Here is a 24,291-nt window from a genome sequence, read left to right on the forward strand (position 1 = left end):
AATATGTTTACGGCGTAGCAAATATCCAGTCTGGTCCGGTTTGCAATAAATGCGAGACAACCTAACAAATTTCTATAAGGAATTTTAGACATTTCAAGTTTTTCACTTTCTGATTGAGGACAATTTGAATTGGAATAAACTATACCTTTACTTATTGGTAATGAAGAAATTGGAAAGTTAAAATGCCTAAAACGGTCACAAATTTCTGTAATATAATTTGTTTGATGCATTTTAATTTCATTTTCATATTCCTCAAAATTTACACCAAGTAGTGTCTTGGTTTTTCCCAAAATTTTAAAGTCAAAATGTTTATTCAACAAGTTTAAAACAAATTCAATATTTTTACTATTTTTCTCGAATAACACAATATCATCAACATATAATAAAAGTATTACTTTAGATTGAAAAATATAAACACAATTACACCTTTGAAATTTGTTAAAACCTATATTTGCTAAAACGCTGTCTATTTCATAATACCAATTTCGACCACTTTGATGAAGTCCGTAAATTGCCTTTTGTAGTTTACACACATAGTTTTCCTTCCCTTTTTCAACAAAACCGGGAGGTTGTTGCATATACACATCTTCTTTTAAGGGAGCATAAAGGTATGCACATTTTACATTGCACTGGACATTTTCCCACTTTTGAAAAATTACAAGAAATGCGAAAAAGAAACGGATTACACTAAATGATACAACTGGGCTGAATGTTAAATCGTACGAATCAAATTGAACTTGTTTGTGACCTTGTGCACACAACCTTGATTTCCACCTTACGATTTGGCCCTGTTCGTTTCCTTTAACAGTATATACCCATCTACATCCCATTACATTTGCGTTTTCTGGAAGTGGTGTCAAAGTCCATACCCTTCTTTCCCGAAAAACTTTCATTTCTTCCTTCATGGAATTTTCCCAGTTTTCCCTCTGTTTTGACTTTAAAAATTGTTTGTGAGTGTTGGGAATAATTATCTCTTCTTCATCTAGTCATAAATGAGAAAAATTAGCGCTCGTGGATTGACCATTAACTTCCCCTTCATACGTATTTTTACCTTGGAAATTAAAAATATGCGGTTCAATGACTATAGCATTTCTGTTACAATATTTTCTGATATCATGAATGGATCTTAACCGTTTTGAACTATTTTTTTCGTAATAATACACATCAGTTCGCGATCCATCTTTCTGCGGTGCTATTTTTCTAAACCAAGTTGTTTCTTTTAGGGGTCTAACTTCTTCATCAATGGAACTTTCATCTTCCGACGTAGTGTCGATTTCGCAATCAGAACCCGTTGAATTTTCTACGTTCTGGGATTGGCTCGCATCTTCGTACACGGAATTTTCATCGTCTGAAGAAAGATTAGATTTATCGTCAAAATGACAATGGCCCATCACCGCTCCACTGCGATTACTTTTAAATTCATTTTTATAAAACAAATTCTCATTAAACGAAATATTAATGCTTTCTACAACCGTATCAGTTTCTGGGAAATAAACACAATAACCCTTCGTCTTAAAGGCATATCCGATGAGAACACCTTTTCTAGCTTTTAAGTCTAGTTTATTACGTTTCTGCTTCGGAATTCCGACGTAAGACACGATTCCGAATGGTTTAAGGTGTTTTACTGAAGGAATATTTCTCCCATAAAGCTCAAATCGTGTTTTTCTTTGACCCGAATGGCAAACTGTGTTCCAGGTGTAAACGAAGTGCAACATTGCATCTGGCCAAAACTTTTTATCTAGTCGGCTTTCCTCAAGCAATACAGTGGCCCCATTAGCAACTACCCTGTTAAATACTTCACTGACACCGTTCTGTTCTGGACAAAAAGAGTTTGTTAATTCGTGAGAAGTACCAGAATTCTTACAAAACTGTTGAAATTCATTATTGACATATTCCCCTCCGTTATCAGTTGTTATAGCTTTCATTTTACTTCCTAAAAATCTTTCAGCCCTCCTGATATGCTGAATAAGGATACCAGTTACTTGCCTCTTTTCTCTGATCGGATACAGCGAAACTCGTTTGGAATAGTCATCAATGACTGACACGTAGTATCTCTCCCCATTTCTTCCTTTTACGGGATATGGTCCCCAAACATCGGAATAAATTAAATCAAGAGGTTTTTCAGATTTAACTTTATTAATGGGTTTGAAGGATACCCTCTTAAATTTTCCCCATTTACAATCTTCACAATTAAATTTCCCCCCTTTGAATTTCGGCAAACCCCGTACACTTTCTAAGTTGCTGGTTTTCTTTATACAATCAGCATTTACGTGGGCTAATCTTTTATGCCAAATTTCTAAGGATTCAACATTTGAAGATTCAACATTAACGATATTACGAGAAAAATGACTAGAGTTTTGTTTATCCTTCAAATTTACGTTATCATGACTAGACTTTTGAAAACATTTGTCAACATTTTGGGGTTTTACATAATATATACCATTATTCAAAAATGCTTTAAAAATAACACCTTTCTGGTCTGATACTGTCAAAATACCATTTTTAGCTTCAAATTTTGCCCCACCTTTATCAAATTTAGATCCCGAAATTAAATTTCGTCTCAATTTGGAGGAGTAAAGTACATCTTTTAAAACAATTTTTCTTTTACCAAATCTTAAACAAATATCCCCCTTTCCCTCAATCGGAAATGTTTTACCTTCAATGGCTACAGCCATTTCTTTGTTACTTAATTCTACAAAGTTCTGAAAAATGTCTCTGTCCTTTGAGAAGTGGTGGGTGGGGGCACAATCAAAGATATATGAACTGGATCTATCCATTAGACAGTTTGCCTCACTTAAAAAGAAATCTTCATACTCACGAAAATCAGCCGATGGAGAACGGTGGTGGTCATCACTTCGCCGTTGAGAACCGTGCCTTTTCCATCTCGAACGACCTCTCCTTGGGCTTAAGGGACGACTCTTTGCTTCAGGACAATACCTCTTGATATGACCAGTCTTTCGACAACGGAAACACGTTACGCTTTTGTTGTAGTCCTTGTTTACTGCGAAAGTTGTCTTGGCTTGAATGTCGAAATCATCATTTCTCAAAGATAGACGATTTTCCTCAGCTACCAGGTCGGACACAATCCTTGAAAAAATGAAATCTTCATCACTTCTCCGCAGTATACTCTGGACAATTCCGTCGAAACAGGATTGAAGGTACCGGAGCAGTTGGAATGACAGAAATTCCTCTGAAAATGGGGTCTTGAACTCCTTCATACGATCGTAAATTCTCCTCAATCTGGCTGCGAATACGTTGATTTTCTCGTTTTCTTCCATTCTAGATGAGGTTAACTCCGAAAAGAGCTTCATCTTGATATTTCTGTTATCTGGAAAGTAGTTTTCCCTCAATTGGTTCCACGCTTCGTGGGGATCTTCGGTATTCTCAATAATTTTCCTGAATTCGTCTCCGACGTGTAGATATATCACAGCAGCAGCAGATTTTGTCTCCTAGCTTCGAAATTTGCGACGTCTTTCGCGGTAACCCCTCTATCCGTGCTAATTTCGGGCTTGGTCTCTTTTCCATTGACGATATTCCATAGGTTCCAGTCGATGAGAACAAACTTCATATTACTGCACCAAGAAGAGTAGTTGTTGTCCTTCAATTTTTCTATCATTATGCTAGAGCACGCCATTCTTTAAAAATATGATTCCAAAAATCTTCGGCCCCTCCTTCACAAACAGTCTCTCAATTTCTTTCTCACAGAAAGCAAGGTTTTGAAAAAATATTTTGCGCATGAAATGTCAGTTATGGCAGGAATAGCCCATAACCTTCTTGATACCATTGATGAATGATATCACCTGTTAACTGTAATACTTCTTACAGAGTTAGTGAAAGAACTAACATTTCATCTACTTTCTGTGAATAACTGATGAAGAGACTTCTTTAAAAATAACTAAAATTTATTAACACTTGAAAAAAAGGTAAATATAATTGTATAAACATAACTGAAGCCAAAGGTAAAAAAGATTAATTAAATATGACTAGCAAGTTAGTTAAGCTCATCCTAATACGGCTCTCTAATCTATTACTACGATCAGCCAAGCACCGTCGGCAATCCGCCGAACAATACGAGCTCTACCCTAGCTACCTTTTACAGGGCAGACATCACCGAACGAGTCTTAAAAAAGAGAGAGCGAATCTCAACTCCGTTCGCTATTAAATAGTCTGTCCTCATCATTATTCACATCAATGCCCTCACGTCCACGCAACCAATGAGGATGCACCAAGTGGCAGAGATGCCTCCCCGCTAAGCCAATGGCGGGAGTCCGTTACGTCACACGTCCGATCCGATCACTCACTTCCGATTCACTCGGATCGTTGGTCCGAACAAGCATCGGTTGATTATCGTGAAGTTCAGTTACCTGGGCAAAAGTAAGTGTAGAGATATTTGTAGAAATTCTATTTCTAACATAAAGTCACCAATGACATTGCCCACAGCTGATGTTATTGAAAATTTAAAGCTAACGCTCATTCCATTTCCAAGGCATATTTACAATATAAAGAGACAATTTCAAGAGTTTCAGTGTTTAAAACAAGTTACAGAATGATGAGATAATTATAGTGGATTTTTCTGAAAATTTTTCAGTAAAGCAACAGAATGAAATCATGAATGCACATTGGTGCTCTATGCAAGTAACTATTTTCACTGTTGTTATTTATTATAGAGAAAATGATGATTTATCCCTTATGTGTTTTTGTGTTGTGTTATATGACACACAGCACGACAAAAATACAGTTTGTTTTTATAATAGTCTGATCTTGGAAGATTTAAAGACCAAGTTGTTAATAAATATAAAAAAGTTCATTACTGGATGCCCTTCCAGTCAATTTAAAAATTGGGTCACTTTGGGGAATCTTGTGCACCATACATCAGATTTTGGATGTTTAGCAGATTGGTCATTTTTTGAAACATCACACAGAAAGGGCCCCCCTGATGGTGTTGGGGCAGAGTTGAAAAGATATGTAAATTCAAAAATCTTGCAAAATCAAATTGTCATAAATAATGCTGCTGAGTTTTACGAGGTTGCAGAAGAACGCAGTAAAAAACTTGTTACATTATTTTCTAAAGAAATAAAAAATAATCGTTATTGGGAACAGCTTAGTAGTAGATGGCAGAAAATGGAGAAATCCATGCCTTGTACTTTGCATATGGAGAGCCTTTTAGTGAAGATATGTTAAAAGTATTTTCTCACACAGAGGATGAAAAGGAAAATAATTATCATATTCATCAAGTTTATTCTGAACATTCGAATGAGAGCAAAAATGCTAATTTGTAGCAAAAGCAGAAAGACACAAGCAAGGTCTTTGCAAGCTGGCTTTTGTAACAACTCTATTCACTGTTCTTCCGATCCCATCACATGGTCCTTTACTGTGTGAGGCTGCATAGAAATGCCATTCAGCTTTCAAATTGAAATCTTCTTTGTGATGACATAAATTTACAAAGTTCTTTCTATTTTTGTAATGTGCGCTAGCTCCATCTGTAAAATAATAAACTTTCTCCAAGTTTGGAATGTCAGATTTTACAATTTGTAGTACTTCTTTTTGAAAAGCATAAACTGCAACTGTAGTGTGGCGCAAATAGTCACTTATTATTCAAAAGCTGTTGGTTTGTAATTCTTTTTTTTTTTATCTTTGTAATAAATTAAAAAGGGTGTAAGGCAGCTTGTGAATTTACCCAATGATAACTCTGTATTTCATCTTGCATGACAAAAGTGAAATTTTTAGTAAAATCTCCAAGTATTAAACATTCATTGGGTTGAAGAGTTTGTTTCTTGTTTTTTAAACAAGATGCTTGTAAAACAGTGATAAAATGATGTTTTTTTTTAAACTAACAATTTTTCTACTAAATTATCAATGAACTTGTGATAAGTTTGCTCAACAGTAATTGAAGTGGACCAACCAGGACAGTTCAAACAGGTACCAAACATACATTCTTCGTTATTTATGTTACATGTCATCCTCTCCAACAGATTTCTGTAAGACAGTTTAATTAAAAATGATACACTTATCATTAACTTCACGTTTTGATGTATAGAACATACACAGACAGTGTGAGTTCCTGAGCCACCTGCTGAAATACACCATTGTGGGCACAATTCACAAAATTTTGAACGACTTATTTTAACTTCTGGATGTTTTAGTTTGAATGCTTTGAACAACTCATTAAGATTACATAAAATGAGACGCTTTTGTTTCTGCTCTTTTACTCTTGAATACTCATTCCTGATAGATTTAAGGTCTTTCTTACCTGAATATATTCTGCTATATTCGTCATCTTCATAGAACTTTATAACTTTTTCGTTTATGTCATTTGAAATTTTAGTGCGATTTTTTTTTTTTTTTTTTTTGTGTTCTGCACAAGGTAATATACCAAATTCTTTTTCCATTTTTTTTGCCTTTGAGAACCACAAAGTCGCCTACTCGAAGAGTTTTACATATCTTCTATTCAGGCCATGATTTGAGCATTTTTTTGATACATTGGATGATTTCTTAAGTTTTTCCTCCATACTTTTTTTAATTTGTGAGACTTTTCTTTTAACAGCTGATGACCTTCTATTCTCACGTAATTTATTTATTTTAACTGGTGAAACACCCAGAGAATCACAAGCAGTATTTACTGAACTGAAGCTATGATTTCTTCTTCCGGAATATATTCTGGCAAAATTTCATCTTCACATTTAAACAACTTAGAGACATTTTTATAGCAATTAGCACATAGTGACTTCCCTGGTGTAAGGAGTACTTGCTGTTTACTTTCTAAGAAATCAATGGTGATTGTTAGCAACATTTTAGTGACTGTCTTCTTATGCGTTAAAAATGATCACAGCACTTAAATCAAAAGAGATGAGTGTACTTTACAAGATATTTTATCTCATGATAAGTACACACTGTTTCAATGTTTTTATTCACTCTTAATTTTAAAAGATGCTGTTGCTGTTCAAGTAATTGATTGATCTCTTTAACTGTAGATGTAGAATTGTAAGTCTTTTTATGAAAAGGTTCATTATTAAAAAATTCTATAGAGCATTCCATGATAAAATTATGCAATAAATGTGTTACTCAATGTTTCTAAATCACAAAATGTATTAAAAACATTTTCTCAGTTAAAAAATATACAATATTTCATAATAAAAGTAGTATATACTTGCAAAGTAAGTTCCATTTGCTCACGACAGAAGATCTATTCTGGTACTAACCACATACTACTGTTTATTTTAAACAGGTAATGTCATCAACAATGACCACTAATGATTTACTACGGAAATGATGTAACTTATGTTCAGTTCCTATCATGTTAACCAATTCCCAGCACCCAATAATATCGTAGAATTAAGATGATGCAATATATGCAAAGTTTGTCCTGTCACAAGTGACCAATGTTAATCCGAAACTAGAAATGATGCAACATCACTTTTTATTTACTAATACAAACAAAATGTTATTTGCAATTTTATAAAATATTTCTGATTATTTATGATACTCTGACATAAAAAAATGCTTCATTGTTTTTGTATAATTAAAGCTAAAAAATGATCAGTAGTTTTCATTTGTCTTAAATATTTTAACTCGGAAAATGATTTAAATATTTTTTAAAGCAAACAAGATTTTGTTGTTCTTCATTAAATTATAATTAAAGTAGTCTTGCAATACTTTAGAGCCCATTTATAGATAAAAACACGCCACAATTAACTAATTCAATCATTTAGTGCTCCCTTTCAAAATGAGTTAACTGGATAAATAACACAATTTCGAACAGCTGTATCTGTTTTACAAACCAAATACACAAAACAATATATATGACGTGCATAGTACTAGAATGGAATATTCAATTGGCTGAAAAAATTTATTTTTAATTTCATCCCTTTTTGGTTTACAGGGTTCTAAAAATGTCATTTTTCTCAATTTCCTGATCTTTGAGAGGCTGTAATTTATAAATCGTAAACAAACACACAAGTACAGCTATATTTCTCATTAGTGTGACTCCAGTGATTAGTTTTTGCCATATTTTACTTTGTGTTTTTATCCCCTAAGCGAGTTATGACCCTTTGAAATGAGTAAAAACTTTACATTTGACCTTGAACTTTGGCCTGCTGCCATTATTTTAATTATTAAGTTATATCTACATAACTCAGTGTGTGAAACTATTATCTTATGTACTTTAACATCAAAATGTAAAATGTTCTGCCATGATTGTTATTCAATTAGATTTGGGCCAAAATGCAAAGGTCTAAAAGTCCCATTTTTGACTATGAAAATGACTTTTGATGACCTCTAAAAAAGTCAAGGGTTGAGGTTAGAGAAAAAATAAAAGTGGTTTTAAACATCATTCATATGCATCTTTTTGGGATATGAGTTTCAAAAAAATTAAAAATGGTCGAGCGCACTCATCCGTTGAATCTGTATGGAATGACTAGTGATGTAAAATACCCGGGTATATATTTTCAGGGGTAAATACCCAGGGTATATACCCGGGTATTTATTTCAAAAATTTATATTCAACTAAAATACTTTTCTGTATGTATTCCATTATGTATATATACAACCAACTATATACAAAACAATAAATTTTTGCCCAAAAATTGTATTTTGATCACATATTTAAAGAATTATTGTGTGAAACAGCTTAGCAATCTAATATGATATTCACATTAAATGTGTTGGGTATGCCTAATCAATGTTGATAGCCAAATTTCAGGTATAAAAAAACCATTCTACAAAAAGTAAAAAGCTTAACTGGTTACAAAAAAAAGCAAACATCAATTTAAGGTCCCAGACTTTTATAACCCAGTAATATATCCCTGCATGACATCAAAATGTAACGAAATGTCGCTCAATTTATTATTACTATTTATTTACCTATATCTTATACAGAAATTTCCTCCACACTTAGTTCAATTGTTCAGGTGTATTCTGTATCACACACACATAATATACATAAACATTTAAAATTTTTAATCTTTTATTTTAGGGTTTATGTTTAAAAAAGAAAATAGTCACCTTTTAATACTTCCTAAAAATTTTTTTCAAAATGCGAAATTACTAGGGGATTTACCCTGCCTTCGGATAAATACCCAAAAAAATATTGACCTTCCCACCCTACAGGGGAGCAAATGCAAATGAGCAAGGCAACAGAATAGAATATTTTGCTTTTTTTTTTTTTGCTTATTAATGTGAAAACTGTTTCTATATTTTCCATGTCATCACTTAAATATCAGTAAAATAAATAACACCATAGTCTTAATAACTTCTCAGTTTATTCTTCCAAACATCCCTCATGCTTCTTTTTTTTTTTCACTTTGGATATGACTAACCTAGATTGTGATTTTGAAATCCTGAAGTTCATAATGAATTGCTTATACTTCTCCAATTATGACATTGAGAAGAAAGATTCTTTGGTTCACGATATGTTTCTTTCATGATTTCATCAAGTCTTGCAATAAAAAATATTATAAACTGTGTAATACATATGTATATATCATTTTTACCAATTATACCCAGTTTTTGGATATTTACCCAGGCCTTGGGTAAATACCCGGGTAAATACCCAAAAAATATTTACCTACCCGCTGGGTATTTACCCGATCCACATCACTAGGAATGACCCATATATATTTCAGATTTTCGGTAAATTGTTTAAGAAAAAATTAACTGTTGGTTTATACATGGTTAACCATCTTTTGAAAGATACAGTGTAATGTTTAGTAGCTCTTAACATACTCATTAGCCAGGGTACTAATCTCAGATTTTAATGTCTTATCTTTTTCAATTTTGAATGGACTATTGATAGATTTCTGAAGCTTTGGAAACCATAGTTTGTGGAATTTAAAGTTTTTCTTTTCTGTTTGAATTATTTAAATGCTCATATTACATTGCTGCTGCAAGACAACAGCCCCTCTTTGAAGGAACTTGAGTACTTAATACAGCTCCTTTATTTTTTTGCCGACCTCCTCAGAAGAACTATTGGACTATTGGTACTCATCATCATTGGGAGATATCTGAATAATGTTAACAAAGCAAAATAAATTTTATGAGTTAATGAGTAATGAGTTCTAGTGCTTCGTAGTATAGACTACGCCAAAAAAGCATTAGACAAACAAGAGCAATGTCATCAAATCTGAGGTTATTGTCCTTCCCTGATGAGAAGCTTAAGATCTTCAGAACACGTTGAAGCCAGACCAGAAAATGTAAAAATCTTACAACATCAGTTGTTTTTTTTTTTCACTATTTTGAATATAAAGGATCATTTCGTGCATGTTCAATCCTTTTGAACATGATCATGTGAAATGGATTTTTAAACCTATAAAAGTTATTTATTATAAGGTATACAATTGTTCAGCAAATTTCTTGCAACAAAATAAAATATGATGGTTATTAGTTCTTTCAGAAGCCAAAATACATTGAATTTTCCAATGAACTCTGGGAAATAATTTGGCGATTAAAAATTTTTCCTGGCTCCTAATTTTTGTCAGTCCCAGCTTCTATGATATTACAATGCTTATGCGTCTTCTGTGCTTATGCTTATTATGTATTCTTATGTAATGCTTATACAGTAAAAACCCTCTAATGTGGACACTAACAGGATGATTTTTTTTTTGTCCCCAATAGAAGGGTGTCCACAGGACAGAGGGTTAGTAGTATTAACCTTTGTCATGCGGTTAATGTGGGAATTAAAAATTGTCCGCATAAGAGGGTTGTCGGTTAGGAGGGGTTTTACTGTACTTATGCTGTATACAATACTTATGTAAGGATATACAATACTTTTATGATATATATATATATATATACAACATGAGATACATATTTTAAATATAAATTCAAAGACATTGAAAAAATGAAAGAATAAAAACTAAACTGTTTTTTGCATCTTCAATTTTATTTAGATTGTTTATTCATGAATATATATATATATATTTCAAATGCTCATAACAAAATTTGCTTATTTCCATGTTATTTTAGCTCTATAAAATAAAAAACATTTCAAGTGTTGCTAAATATTTTTATTTATTTTTTTTTTCTTCACTTGCTGTTCAATATAAAAAAAAAAATTTAATATTTTTTTTTTTCCTTTAAGAGTGATGTTCCTGTTGATCTTTTGGATAGTGAAAGAAATTCAGCTGTTGTTAGTTACAGTTCTTGTGATCCAGAGGTAGAATTGTTTTCCCTAAGTGTTTTTGTGTGATAATTATGATAATATCGATTACTAGCTATTTTATTCTTGTTTTTCAATTGTGCACACAAAGAATATCAGCTGAATGATTTTCTTAGGAAATGAACACAGTTTCAATTCTAAAATGTACATGATATCTAAAAACAAGTATGATTTTACTGATTTGTTTTAAATGTGTCACATTAAAATAATCTAGTGTTAAAAAATTGCTGAACGTTAAAAATAGTTAAGGTAGTGCTTAGCAATGAAACTTTCCATATTTTTTTTTTTTTTTCATATTTTCTAACTTTTTCATATCTATTTTCTGTCATTTAGAACCAATGTTCTGCCACTCCAAAAGCTTTGCTTTTTCCGTTTGCTATTCCCAAAGGACTGCAAACAATCATTCACTTTGAAAAGGAGTTAGCATTCCAGTTCTACTATAGCTCAGCTATAGTATCAATCCAAGATCACTTGCCTATTTTGGTCTATTAAAGCATTTTTTGCAAACTACATGTTGTATCTTGTATCTCTTAATGTGTTACCAATCTTGAGAAAATAGGTTTTACTTCTGATCTTCAGCAATGAATTATTCTTGTTTATTTATACTGATTACTGCACTAATTTTCACAGAAATCCCTCTTGTCAGAAATCCTATCTGACTTTCATAACTAAGTGGACTTATTGGTGCTGTAGTTTATTGTATTATATTTATGAATACAATTGTCAACTTTTACAAGCACTGTGGTATCTGGCTGTTTGTTTCAGGAGTAATGTTGTAAAATCATATAAACAAATGCAAATCAATGCTTTTATTTCATGGTAACATTCTCAAGTAAAAGTTCTGTAGAAAGTCTTTTATACATGAAAATTAATACTCTTTCTGTTAAAAAAAATAACTCTCCTTTGTTGTGAAACAAATGACACAAAAATAGAATTAATAAAATGTAGCATCTTGAAATACTTCCACTAATACAAAAATTTCCAACAATCAGAATAAATTCTAGAAAATTTTCGAAGTTGTGGACCAACTGCTGATTGTACTTCAGTTAAGACAAAATATTGAACCTGTCAAACATCTGAACCAATGAATCACTGACTTGTTTGTTCCCCCCCCCCCCCCCCGAGGATTTCTTCTATATTTGTTTATCAATTTAAACATTATACACATTATGCTAAGTATTGCAGTTGAGCTCATTTCTTTTCTGGGTACATCAATTTTTTTTGTAAAATATACCGGGTGTTCCGTTTTAACCTACAAGACCTTTACTTTCGAAACCGTTAGTCCTAGATGTATACTTCCAATTGCAAAAATGTTCAAAATCGGATGCAGAGTTAAGATATTGAAGTTTGAAATGAAAATAAAAAGTCAAAAAATACAAAATTTAACTTTTTATACGGGCCCCATGTCCCCTAACTTATGTTTAGGGAAATAATCTCCATTGAAAAACAATTCCAACACAAAAAGTTTGAAATTAGTACGACCAAGATTCACGGAGATATAAAACACAGTGTTTTGTGACTTACACCACTTTTCACTCGCCATCAAGTACGCTTTTTGGGGGGAAATATAGCAGTTAACATGTGTTTATGTAAAATTATATGTGTGCATAGAGTGTGGTTTTTCAAATTGTTCGAGGTTTTGTCTTGTGTTTTTGCGGATAACGAGATAACATTTGCATTTATTTTTGAATAGCAATGAAAAATATAAATACCTTGTTTTTCTTACTTTGACAACCTGTTGTTATTCTGAAAAGGCAGTTAGTTCCATCTCATCTTTTGTATGGTCCCTTAAAACTTTAAACTGGAATATCTCCCTGAGTTTTGGTAGCACAAATGTCAAGTTTTTTGTTTTAGTAATATCTTTCAATGGAGATTATTTCCCTAAATATAAGTTAAGGGACCTGAGGCCCGTATAAAAACTTAAATTTTATATTTTTGACTCATTTTTATTTTTGCTTCAAACTTTCAATATCTTAACTCTGCATCTGATTTTGAACATTTTTGCAATTGGAAGTATACACCTAGTACTAACAGTTGTGAAAATAAAGGTCTTGTAGGTTAAAACGGAACACTCTGTATATTACTTACAGTTGAACAGTATTGTGAAGCTCATAGAAATAAGAAAATCTACTATGAGGTTTTTTTTTTTTTACTTTTAAATTTTCTGTAGTATTTTGAAATTTAGCTTTCCCAGCAAGTTCATATTGAATTTTCAACTTGTGTATACATATTTGATTATTGATACTAGAATTGTTTATAAAGCAAGTCAGTATATATTGTCTTAGATAACATTAAATTTATGAAACTTAGATGCCCAAATGGTAATAAATTTTGCTACTTTTTAAAAGATATTTCAACTTGTAACTATGTTTTCTGGAATTCACATATATTTTCTATTAGAATCTATTACATTGAATATTAATGGCTTTCTTTGACATTTTATTTACTTTATAGAGTGATGGAAATTTTTTGTTGGCAACATATCGTTGTCAAGCCAACACTACTCGCTTAGAGGTGAAAATACGCTCGATCGAAGGACAGTATGGCTCACTACAAGCATATATAACTCCAAGACTGCAGCCCAAATGCTGTCAAATTCGAAAATATCTTATAAAGCCTTTGTCTTTGCATTGTCGAACACATACATTTAATGAAAACAAGTATGATTTTTCACTGTAGTAATTATGTATGGATTTGTTAATTATGCATTATTTTACATTTATTTTCATCTAACGGATTACTTTTTATCAAATTTTATAACTTTATGTTGAAATTTCTTTTTAATACATGCATACACATTCGCTGGGTTGTACCTATCTGTGAGGCAAAAGGTCCGCGATTACTATCTTATTTTCTCTGCTGTAATCAGGGTGTAACACATATCGTCGCCTCAGAACAACAGTAAGATATCTTGATGTTATTTCTGGGATTAGATATCTTACTGTTGCTCTAAGGCGACGATATGTAAAATATTATTTGAAATTATTTTGTGTTCTCCTATATGCTATTTAACAATCACATGTTTGGCATGAATAAGACAATGCTGTGATGATTTTTTGATTTGAAAGTGCAAAATTTTAATTTTCCATTAAGGCTAATCTTTAATAGGGAAGTTTGTGCAAAAAAATGGGAGTACACCTAGCCAGATTATGCACCAATTTGTGATCTCTAATAAATGACATCACTGTGGTTCTTCTATTTCATATAGAAATTTCACTGAGATTGAGATAAGAGAAACTTAGCTCCAAAAAAAAAAAATTGTTCTTCAAGTAAATTGATGTTCTTTTTTGTTTCAAGAGGGCTGGTGCTTTGTACAACTGTATTTCAGCCGTATAAGCTTGGAATAATTCCCAGCATAGAAAGAACTCAACCACTGCTCCTGTGTTATATGGCTTTGCATAATAATGCCAAAGTTTTGAGATAAGGAGTTAGAAAGCAAAGTTTTATATCGCGGTAATCAGAAGCCCTCAGCATCTTTGCATTTTCTTAGCTGTCATGGTGTTTTTCTTTATGTAATGGAACTGATTTTTGTAAATATTTCAGTTCAAACTTTGTCAATCTATTTAATCAAACTTTATGAAATTTATAGAAGTTAACTTGGTTGCCTATCTCTCTGACACTCAAAAGTAGAATCAGTTTTTATGCTTTTAAACTTATGAACAGATTATACCCTGCAGGTTGTAGATTAACCAAAACCAGCGCAGTAAACCAAAAATTTTTCCATATGAAATTTGTTAATATTTGCTTTCTCCTATCATACAGTATTGAATAAGAAGGAATAACCCCTTGAGCCACATCAGGGGCCACTGCTAGGAAAGCCATTGTACACTTTTTGTGAACTATTTTACATGCACATTCAACAACAAAAAAAAAGCTTGGAATAGTGAGAAAATGCTCTAATTTTGCTGTTTGTTTCTACCTCTAGTTCCCAAGAACAAAAGGACCATTGCTTTTCAGGAACAATTTGATTATCACCCTTTTTAAGTTGCTTTAATTTCTACTTTTTTAAAAGACTCAATAAATTATCATATTTTAGAGTTAGGGAAATTTCTTGCCCTTTGTTTGATTTGAAATTAGTTGAAAAAAAAAAGATAGAATGAAAAATAAAATTTACTTTAGAAAACTTTTAATGGAATAACTCTGTTGAACAAAAATTGACCTTTTCCTTTTTTTCTTGAATGTAAAGCTAATATTTTAAATAGATATACTCGTAGTTACATAAAAATAATGATAAAAATGATTACTTTGTTCTTTTTTTTATTGCAAAATATGTATTTATGAGTTATTACAATATCAGTTATAAAGATAACGCCCATCAATTTTACAAATATACAGCACCGTCTATTCGTATTGAAATTTACATCGTCAGAAAGAAAAAATGTTTCTTTATTTTTTTACATAATCGCCATCTTTTCTGTGCATTATTTTCGGCAATGCCTTAACTTCTATATCTAGTGTCACAGAGTTCCACCGCCAACCTGTTGAGGAAGCATCACTGCAATCGAGAACGGAGTGGTTTGTTGACTGTCATTTCCCACTCTTCTTGCAGTCCAGAGCTTGAGTCTAGTGATTACCACTTGTTTCCGGAGCGACGCCAAAGTCAAAAAATGGTGAAACACTTCCTCAGCGGGTTGGCGGTGAAGTTCTGTGACACACCATAGAGAAGTTAGGACACCGTCAACAATAATGCACAGAAAAAGATGGTGGCTATGTATAAAAATAGAGAAACATTTTTTCTTTCCAATGATGTAAATTTCAATGAAACTAGACTGTGTATATTTGTAAAATTGATGGGAGCCTTACTTTTGGATCAACCCTTGTACTTTAAATTTCTAACTTACCTGCAGTTTATTGGTATACATTTTACAAAATCGAACACATTTTAAGTGCATTCATTCAAGTACATAAGTGTCCGGTTTTATTAATATTTTTGCTCAGGAAGTTCTCTTGATGAACCACTAGTAGGGGTCCACCAGCTTCCAAGAAAAATAAAAATTAAGTTTTGTTTTCATCAGCACAATTTTTCTCTTTGAAACCAACATATTTCAACTCAAGTAATTGTTATTTCAATTTATCATAAGTTTATTTTCCCTAAGCATCAACTCATAGATCATGACCCCCCCCCCTCCACCACTTAATTGACAAAGTATAGGGTAAAATTGCATTTTGGGCTTTTGTTCACCAATTTGATGTCTAAAATAATGCTTACAGGCATACAACCTCTATATTTCTTCTGTGAGTGCTCAGGAATTCAACTCAAATATACATTTTTCAGGTAATTAACTGCTATGCAAATCAATTACTTATTTCTTGTCCTTAATAAAATTCACTTTGCGATATTGTTTGACAAAACCCATTTAAATGACACTCACTTTAATGATCATTTTTCTGCGAAAACAAAGCACTGTAAAAGTCTAAAAATTGTTTTTTTGTTATATTTAAGCAAAGATGTCTCTGAAATTTAAACCAACTTCATTTGTTTATTAAAACTTTTCTAATTCCAACAGGTATCGCTGCTTAAATTTGTTAAAAGTTTCCTATTGTTTGTTTATCGGTGTAATGGTTTCTCATATAGTGTTTGAAATTTCTTAAGTTTGAATTTAAAAAAGTTAAATTTACTATATATATTCAAGCAAATCTGGAAATAATTTTTTTATATGTATAATTTTAGACCTCTGAATACTTTAATGCTAAGAGGAGCCTTTACTCTTGCTGAAATTCATTCTTGGATTGTTTTCTGTATGCCTGAAGTTCCAGAAAGAATGCCACCTGGTGAATGTGCAACATTCTATTTTAAGTCGACTTTTCTTGACACTGTATTATATTGTTATTACAAGTAAGCTCCTTATTCAGATGCTTATTTTTTAAAATTGTGAGATTTAAAAGTAACTTCTTCTAATAGTGGTGCATTAACTTTTCTTTGATCTCTATTTTGTGTTTCATAGAAAAGGAGAATCTATCTTTAAGTCTGACAATATTTCTACAATTTCAATTCTGAAAGATGTTTTAACTCGAGAAGCTACAAGGAAAAAAATTAGCTTGGACATTTCATTTGGTAAACTGATCACTTGCTTTAGTTTCATTTCCCTGTCATTAATATAACTCTGAGACATTTTCATTGTTTATTCAAAAGTATATAATTTTCTTGAGTTTATCATTAGAAGTTATGATAAATTGAAGTGTTGATACTCTTTTAGCTCTTTTTCAAAATGTAGGAAACGCACTAAAAGTAATGTTAGAACTAAATCTTATCGCACTTTAAAATCAAACTTAGGCATCCAAAATGTTGTTAGGCATTTGTCTAAAATAAGACAAAGTGGCAATAACTTTTTATTATGTATACTAGTTTTTGATTCTTACCCTATAAGATGGCTCAACTAGTAATCAAAGTAATGTTTGTTGATGTTCATGAACTATAACTACAAATATATTGTAATTGAAATACAATTCTTTCAATAGAAAAGAGAAAAAGCTAATTGTTATGTGCAAAGTAATTCCAAACAATTGATTAATAAATGAAATAAAACATTGAGACATTTTGCACAAAAGCAAGATTGGCAAGGTTTTGGACACTACAGTAAAAACCATGGTGAATAACGTAATTTTGTCCTCTGGTCCAAAACTATCCGAAAGTGTCCAAAACTACATTTTTAATGAATTAGAGCTGATTTAATCCAGTTATGTAGAAGTTGAATTCTTCATTAAGTTTCAATTTGTGCCCATGAGTTTTTTTTTTTTTTTTTCATAATAGTAACCAAAATTTTCGACATTTATGCAATTGTGCAAAAGAAAGTGTTCAAATATAGTGCAATAATTGATTTTAATGCAATAAATCACAATTTTTGGTGGTTACAGAATGTATTAATTAGAAATACAATTTTGTATAAAACCTGAGCATATACATAAATTTCAGAGTTTTTGCTCTTTTTTTTTTCTTCCAGGTTTCTTAAAAACATTTATACTCTTACAGAAGTTAATATTTCTTTTAAGAGTTTTCAATTTGTGAATGGTCTCTTCTGAAATTTTTCAGATATCAATGAAGAGAGTGTCCCCCATATGTTAAGATTTATTCATCCTAAACTTGAATACCAACTACTTTTGGCTAAGAAAGTTCAAGTGATTGATGCGCTTAAGGTATTGTATTTCTTTTGAAGATTAGATAATTTTATGTTATTTGATTATTTATCATATGGATGATTATACAAAAGTTTGTGTTTTACACTAACACTTGTATTCTGTTTAGTATTTGAAAAAAAAAAACTTTTTCCCACATATTTTTATACTTCTTAAGCAAAAAACGTTCAATACTTGTGAAAATTTAAATGTTTTCTCGTTAAAAATAAAAATTTCAGTGAAATAGCATTGGTATGGCCTGTCTTATGACTAATTCTCATATTCTAAAAAGTGTAGATAAAAACTTATTAGAGATTTCAGTTCTGTTTTTTTTTCCTTTTTACAATTAAATGTGTCAATCTGTACACCTATCATTCAAAAATATCACAACAATGCAAAAATGTAATCTCAAAAAAAAAAAAAAAGTGCAAAAATTGTCCCAAAGATTATTTGTTATCACAATGGCAAAAAATTCAATGCCCCCCCCCCCTTTATTTGGAAAGCGATTTCTTTGCTGGTTTTTGTTGCATATTGCATAATGTAGTATTACAGGGACAAGCGGAAACAAGATTCTTCGTTTATCATTTTACACCATTCAAATAATTGTTTTGTTATACTGTCCTTGCTGAAATCAAACTTTTGTGAGCTGAAAGCTAAGTAATTTATTAAATTGTCTGAGAAATAAAAAAAAAACTTTTTTGTATCAAAATAAAAGCTGAATTCATTAAAAAGAAACTTTGTGGTAATAATAGCGTCCCCAAAGCAGAATACTTGTTGACATTCTGCAACACAAAATCATTTGACCAAAATTGTTCTGCAAGTACTTCAAGCATTGTATACACGAGCAACCAATGTGACCTTTTCCACAAATCAGGAGCCCTAAATCAAAATGAAAGCTAAGTAATTTATTAAATTGTCTGAGAAATAAAAAAAAACTTTTTTGTATCAAAATAAAAGCTGAATTCATTAAAAAGAAACTTTGTGGTAATAATAGCGTCCCCAAAGCAGAATACTTGTTGACATTCTGCAACACAAAATCATTTGACCAAAATTGTTCTGCAAGTACTTCAAGCATTGTATACACGAGCAACCAATGTGACCTTTTCCACAAATCAGGAGCCCTAAATCAAAATCATTTCATACAGGAAGTTTTTTTTTCAGTTTTTAAAACTTTACTGTTGTTACGCATTCCTGTGGAACCTAAACCGATTGAGATTCTCCAAAATTATTTTATATGCTTTCTAAAATGCATAGAAAGAGTAATTAATGATACAACATTTCATAATAATCCAAAACTAGGTGACAAACTGCAGTTTTTGGCATGAAGGAGCAATTGAAATAATGTTAATTAATGAATAAATTACTAAAACACAATAAATAAAATGAGTAAAGTTAGGGTAGCATATAATAAAAAACTTCAAAACTTTCTAAATAATTGAAATATTTTCAGGATGCAAAAGGATTGAAATCTCAAACAAGACATGCAATTTTCGGTGACGGACGTGTTTCAATGTTGGCATGTTTCCAAAAATATGTTTATGGAGAAAATGCAGTGGTGAAGACCGATTGGGAAAAATAAGGAAAATGGGAACTAAAAATGCTTGAAAAATCTGAATCTTTTCAGATTTAGAATATGAAATTTTTGCCAAAAATCTGCAACAACTGCCAATTTTCTGAAAATGTCTTCCAACTGAAGATAGAATTTTGCAAACTCTGCACTTTTTTTCAAGTTCAAAGTGAATCTAAAGCTCCTGCAGATGACATCAAATTCAACATTTTTCGCGAGCTCTCCGCTGAATTAGCGTAATTTCCGAGAACTTTAGATTTTCTTCTAATTTAAAGGAATCTGCAGAATTTGCAAAATTCTGTCTTGAATTGGAAGATATTTGCCGAAAATCTGCAGTTTCTGCAGATATTTCACAGAAATCTGAAATTTCTGCGGAAAATTTGTCTGAGTTTTCCTTTCACATTTGAACAGAATTGTTTTGCAGTTCAGGCATCTGTTCTGCGAGATATGTCGCAAATTTAGTAGTATTCCGCTTTGGGGAATAGCATATAGTGCTAAATGTTAAGAAACTGATTTTCTTCTGTAAGATTTATTCATCCTAAGATTAATTCATTCTGTTGTTGTTAATTTAGTTGTTTATATTCATGACACTTGATTCGGATCAGCAATTTTTAAATTGGTTAATGTGATCGACAGCTTTTCACAAAAATTAATACAAGGAGAAAAAAATTTTAAACTAAGTTTTAGCAATAAAGGAGTAAAATATTAAGTACTGAAATATCATTAATCTTTAAATAAATGTAATTTTTTTAAACATAAATCATGTATAACAAACACTGACAATCAAACACAAACATTTTGTATGAAGAAGAAATTTTCTCTACTAAGTGGTTCTAAATGTTTCCTATTCTATGAGAAATCAATTTGAAATCAAGAGCTTTCATTGTAAAAGAATTTTAATTTTAGACAACTTATTATTATTTGTATAAAATCAGTGAAGAAATTTTCAATCTGTTCACATTGCCTTCCAAATTAGCTATTGAAACTAAAAATCAGGAACTGACTTGGTTTTCTAGGTCTAGGTTCTAGGAGCAATTTTTGCAACATGATAAAGAAACCTGTGCTTATGTTTCACAAAACAATTATTAATTTAGATATTTGTATTTTCTTTGACATGGATAAAAGTTACTAACATGACACTCAATTTCGTTTTGTTTTTTCATTGCTGGGTTTGTTGAGTTAACACAAATTGTATTATAAAGTAATAAAAAATGTGTTGATTGTCCTATTATTATATCCTTCCTTGATAATTTTAGGATTTAAAAGTTCATGAAAGTGATTTAAGCTTTTTAGCTCCTGAATATCAAGAAATTTTAGACCATTCTGAGCAACTGCAATTGGAATATAAAAGGCAACCCTGTCATCTTGAAAGATTGTTTGGTATGTTATCTTATTCTCTTTTTTTTCTGGCATCTATGCTAGAATAACTTTATTGCTATGCATAAGTCAGCATTATGTATTAACAGAAAAAATAATAACAATGGCCAAATACTGTTTGGCATGGTAGCTTTCATTTTAAAATGTTAAGGCTAATCTTGGAAATCAACTATTGCTTTTAACTGAATTCTATTGGATTCAAAGCTTACATTATGGTAATAAGGATGAAGAAATACACCTGAAATCCAATACATATATATATATATATATATAAGGGTGGTCCTTATTTATATGGGAAATATTTTTTTTCGGAATTCAACAAGTGACGCCCCCTAGTTTTGTGACACTATAATAAAAAGTAATCGGTGCAAAATTTGAACTCGATCGGTCAATAATAACACATGCCCGTAGGACGTTGAACTTTAACACTTTTGATAATTTTCTCACAGATCTTCGAGTTTTTACTTCAGATCCCGTACATCGTTTCTCCTATGTTTGCAAAATATTTTTACAGCGAGGTAGCACTAAAATTAATGTTTTTAATTACTTCATATTGTCTAAAGATTTTACATTGAATAAGAATGAAATATTGCTTTAGAAACTTTACCTTAATCGTACACTTTTCTCAATGTATCTCAATTGTGTGCATTTTTTTCTCGATAGTCTTGGAGTGTCTGCAAAATACTAAATTGCTTTTGTGACTCATATTTGGTAAAATTGATTGTGAAATTCTTCGATTAATCGTACTTGTCTTTCAGTTGTATCATTCACAACTTTCAACATTTTAACGATATCTCTTCCCTTTAAATAGCTTCCTTCATTTTGCCATGAATCAGGATCAAATAGAAAAACATCTTTTGGTGTTTGTAACTTATTAAACAGTTTTATTGACTTGTAATTGATTCTATAAAGAGGAAGATCTTTACTAAGAAAGTATTCTAAATCATCTACTGTTGTTTGAAATTTTTCATACAGTCATCAGACACGTCTTCCTATTCAGCAAGTATTTTTTTGAAGTAGTCTTTTCCTATTTTCAAAGTTAATTCCTTCATCCAATACGGACAAAGCTACTAGTTCATTCCCTAAGTACCATAAGTGATTTATGAATTTTTCAATCACTGCTTCTATTGCATGTTTGTCATCATTTTGTACGCTGCAGGTTTTTTAGACACTAGACTTTATATTAATTTAAAAGGCCTAGAATGGGTTACTGCGAAAAACTATATTTTTATACAACATTTAACTGTGAAACAGCATTTACAGGCAATCTCTTCGTGTAGTGTCAATTTAAGTTGTTTTTGCTTCCTAAATATATAAATTTTCAAACAAGTAATTCCTTTTGCCACCCCTCTGGGTCAGGGACAAGCTCCAGGTTGCCGAAAACATATCCCTGTAGGAGGGAGGACTTCACCAAGAAATATTATTACATGTTATGAGAATTCTCTGTAATATTTCTTAATTCCGCTTTCTATGAACAATAATATGTCATCAAATTCTTCTTTTAGAATATAAGTGGTATGTGTAATTTTTGAATTTTGAAGCGCTTAAATAATGGAATATTGAATCTAGAACTAAGAAAGGCAAGAACTTCTTTAAAGACACTCTGCAGTACGATTTCAAGTGCATGATGATAGCAATACAAGTGCAATATATCACCGTTCAGCTTTTGCTCGAAAAAATTACATGCACAATTTATAAGGCTGGTATTGTAAGCCGCTGTATAAAACACTACAGTTTGAACAGTTAGCAATAAAGAGCAATCATCTAAGATATCATATACAACTGAAGAAATATCTCAGAAATTCTGAGTAGCTGTTCAACATTGGAACCTGAAGCTATCATAGTAAGCCTATCGGTGTTTTTTTCCAGTTACATCTGGATGTAGCTTTGTATCCCAGGGAATAACTAAAGAATCTAAATTTAAATTCATGAAATCTGATTTTACATCTCGAAGATTTTCTCTTGCTCTCTTAAGGGATGTAGGATTGATCATAAGGTTATTTGGATTTAAATTTACTGCATCTACATAGACTGTTAATAAATGAGCAGCATCTTTGTCCCTAATATGGCATTTGTCTAACATTGATGAAATGCGAGCAGATCTCAATAGTTGTCAAGCTTTTTTGCGTTGTGATAGACCAGATATAGAAAAAAGATTCAACAGGTTAGGATAGATACCCATTTCGGTTTCTAAATATTGTGAATTACAAGAGGAATTTGATGATAATAAAGGACTATGTACTGAAATAGAAGACAGTTTAAAGTATAGATTTTCACATTATTCCGATCTGGAATTTTTTAAAATTTATATTTTAGATATGGAAAATAGAGTTTATTTTTATGGTAGGGTAATCGAGGATTTTTCAAAATTTAAATTATAAGAATGCATAAACATTTAAGTATATAACTAAAGAACAGCAAATTAAAATATAATTGTCATTACTTATATTTATAGCATGGAAACCTAGTGACCCTATTTGCTACACCTATTACATAAACAGAAAGTTTTCTAAATAAACACCCCCAAAGCCTGGAGGAGACAATTTGTTGATGTCAAAAATCATTCATTAATGGCCTAGGCCATTCATTAATGGCCTTTAGAATCCCTTGTGTCCATCTTGGTGGAAATAAATGTTCCCCTGCCGCTTGGTTTGAAACGAGCGCGAATAGCGGTATTCCTGTCCCAAGGCCATTGGTGTACATGTACCCTATGTAATATGTAAAATTTTACAGAATGAAAGTGAGATAATGGTTGGTCTGGAAGTAGCAACATCTATTGAAGTTCAAAATTACTTTAAATATGAAACCTAGGAACATTTTTACATAAAAATCAGAAAATCCGCAATTTTTTCTTTAAAACTCAAAAAAGGGGGCCCTAGGGGCACGTGTTAATATTCATAGATAGACTTAAAATTTTGCATGAATCATTTATTTGTATAATGGAACAAATTGAGGGGGCGTCGTGTAAAATATCTACAACTTCAAAAATAAGGACCACCCTAATATATATATATATATATATACCCCAAAGCAGAATACTTTACGATGTTCTGCAACGGAAAATCATTTGACTAAAATTGTT

The 24,291-nt window shown here is 31.4% G+C and overlaps 1 protein-coding gene across 1 annotated transcript in view; it reads left to right on the top strand.

The window, feature by feature from the left end:
• The window catches only part of LOC129218341 (Bardet-Biedl syndrome 7 protein homolog), a 122,929-nt gene that overhangs the window by 78,171 nt on the left and 20,467 nt on the right, over positions 1-24,291 (top strand). Inside the window, exons 14-19 of the mRNA XM_054852580.1 lie at positions 11,075-11,149; positions 13,607-13,812; positions 16,824-16,988; positions 17,098-17,207; positions 18,183-18,286; positions 21,089-21,212. Coding sequence (XP_054708555.1) covers positions 11,075-11,149; positions 13,607-13,812; positions 16,824-16,988; positions 17,098-17,207; positions 18,183-18,286; positions 21,089-21,212 — 784 coding nt within the window. The remainder of the gene's footprint in view (positions 1-11,074; positions 11,150-13,606; positions 13,813-16,823; positions 16,989-17,097; positions 17,208-18,182; positions 18,287-21,088; positions 21,213-24,291) is intronic.

The sequence above is a fragment of the Uloborus diversus genome, chromosome 3, assembly GCF_026930045.1.
Source record: "Uloborus diversus isolate 005 chromosome 3, Udiv.v.3.1, whole genome shotgun sequence".
NCBI classification, from domain to species: domain Eukaryota; kingdom Metazoa; phylum Arthropoda; class Arachnida; order Araneae; family Uloboridae; genus Uloborus; species Uloborus diversus.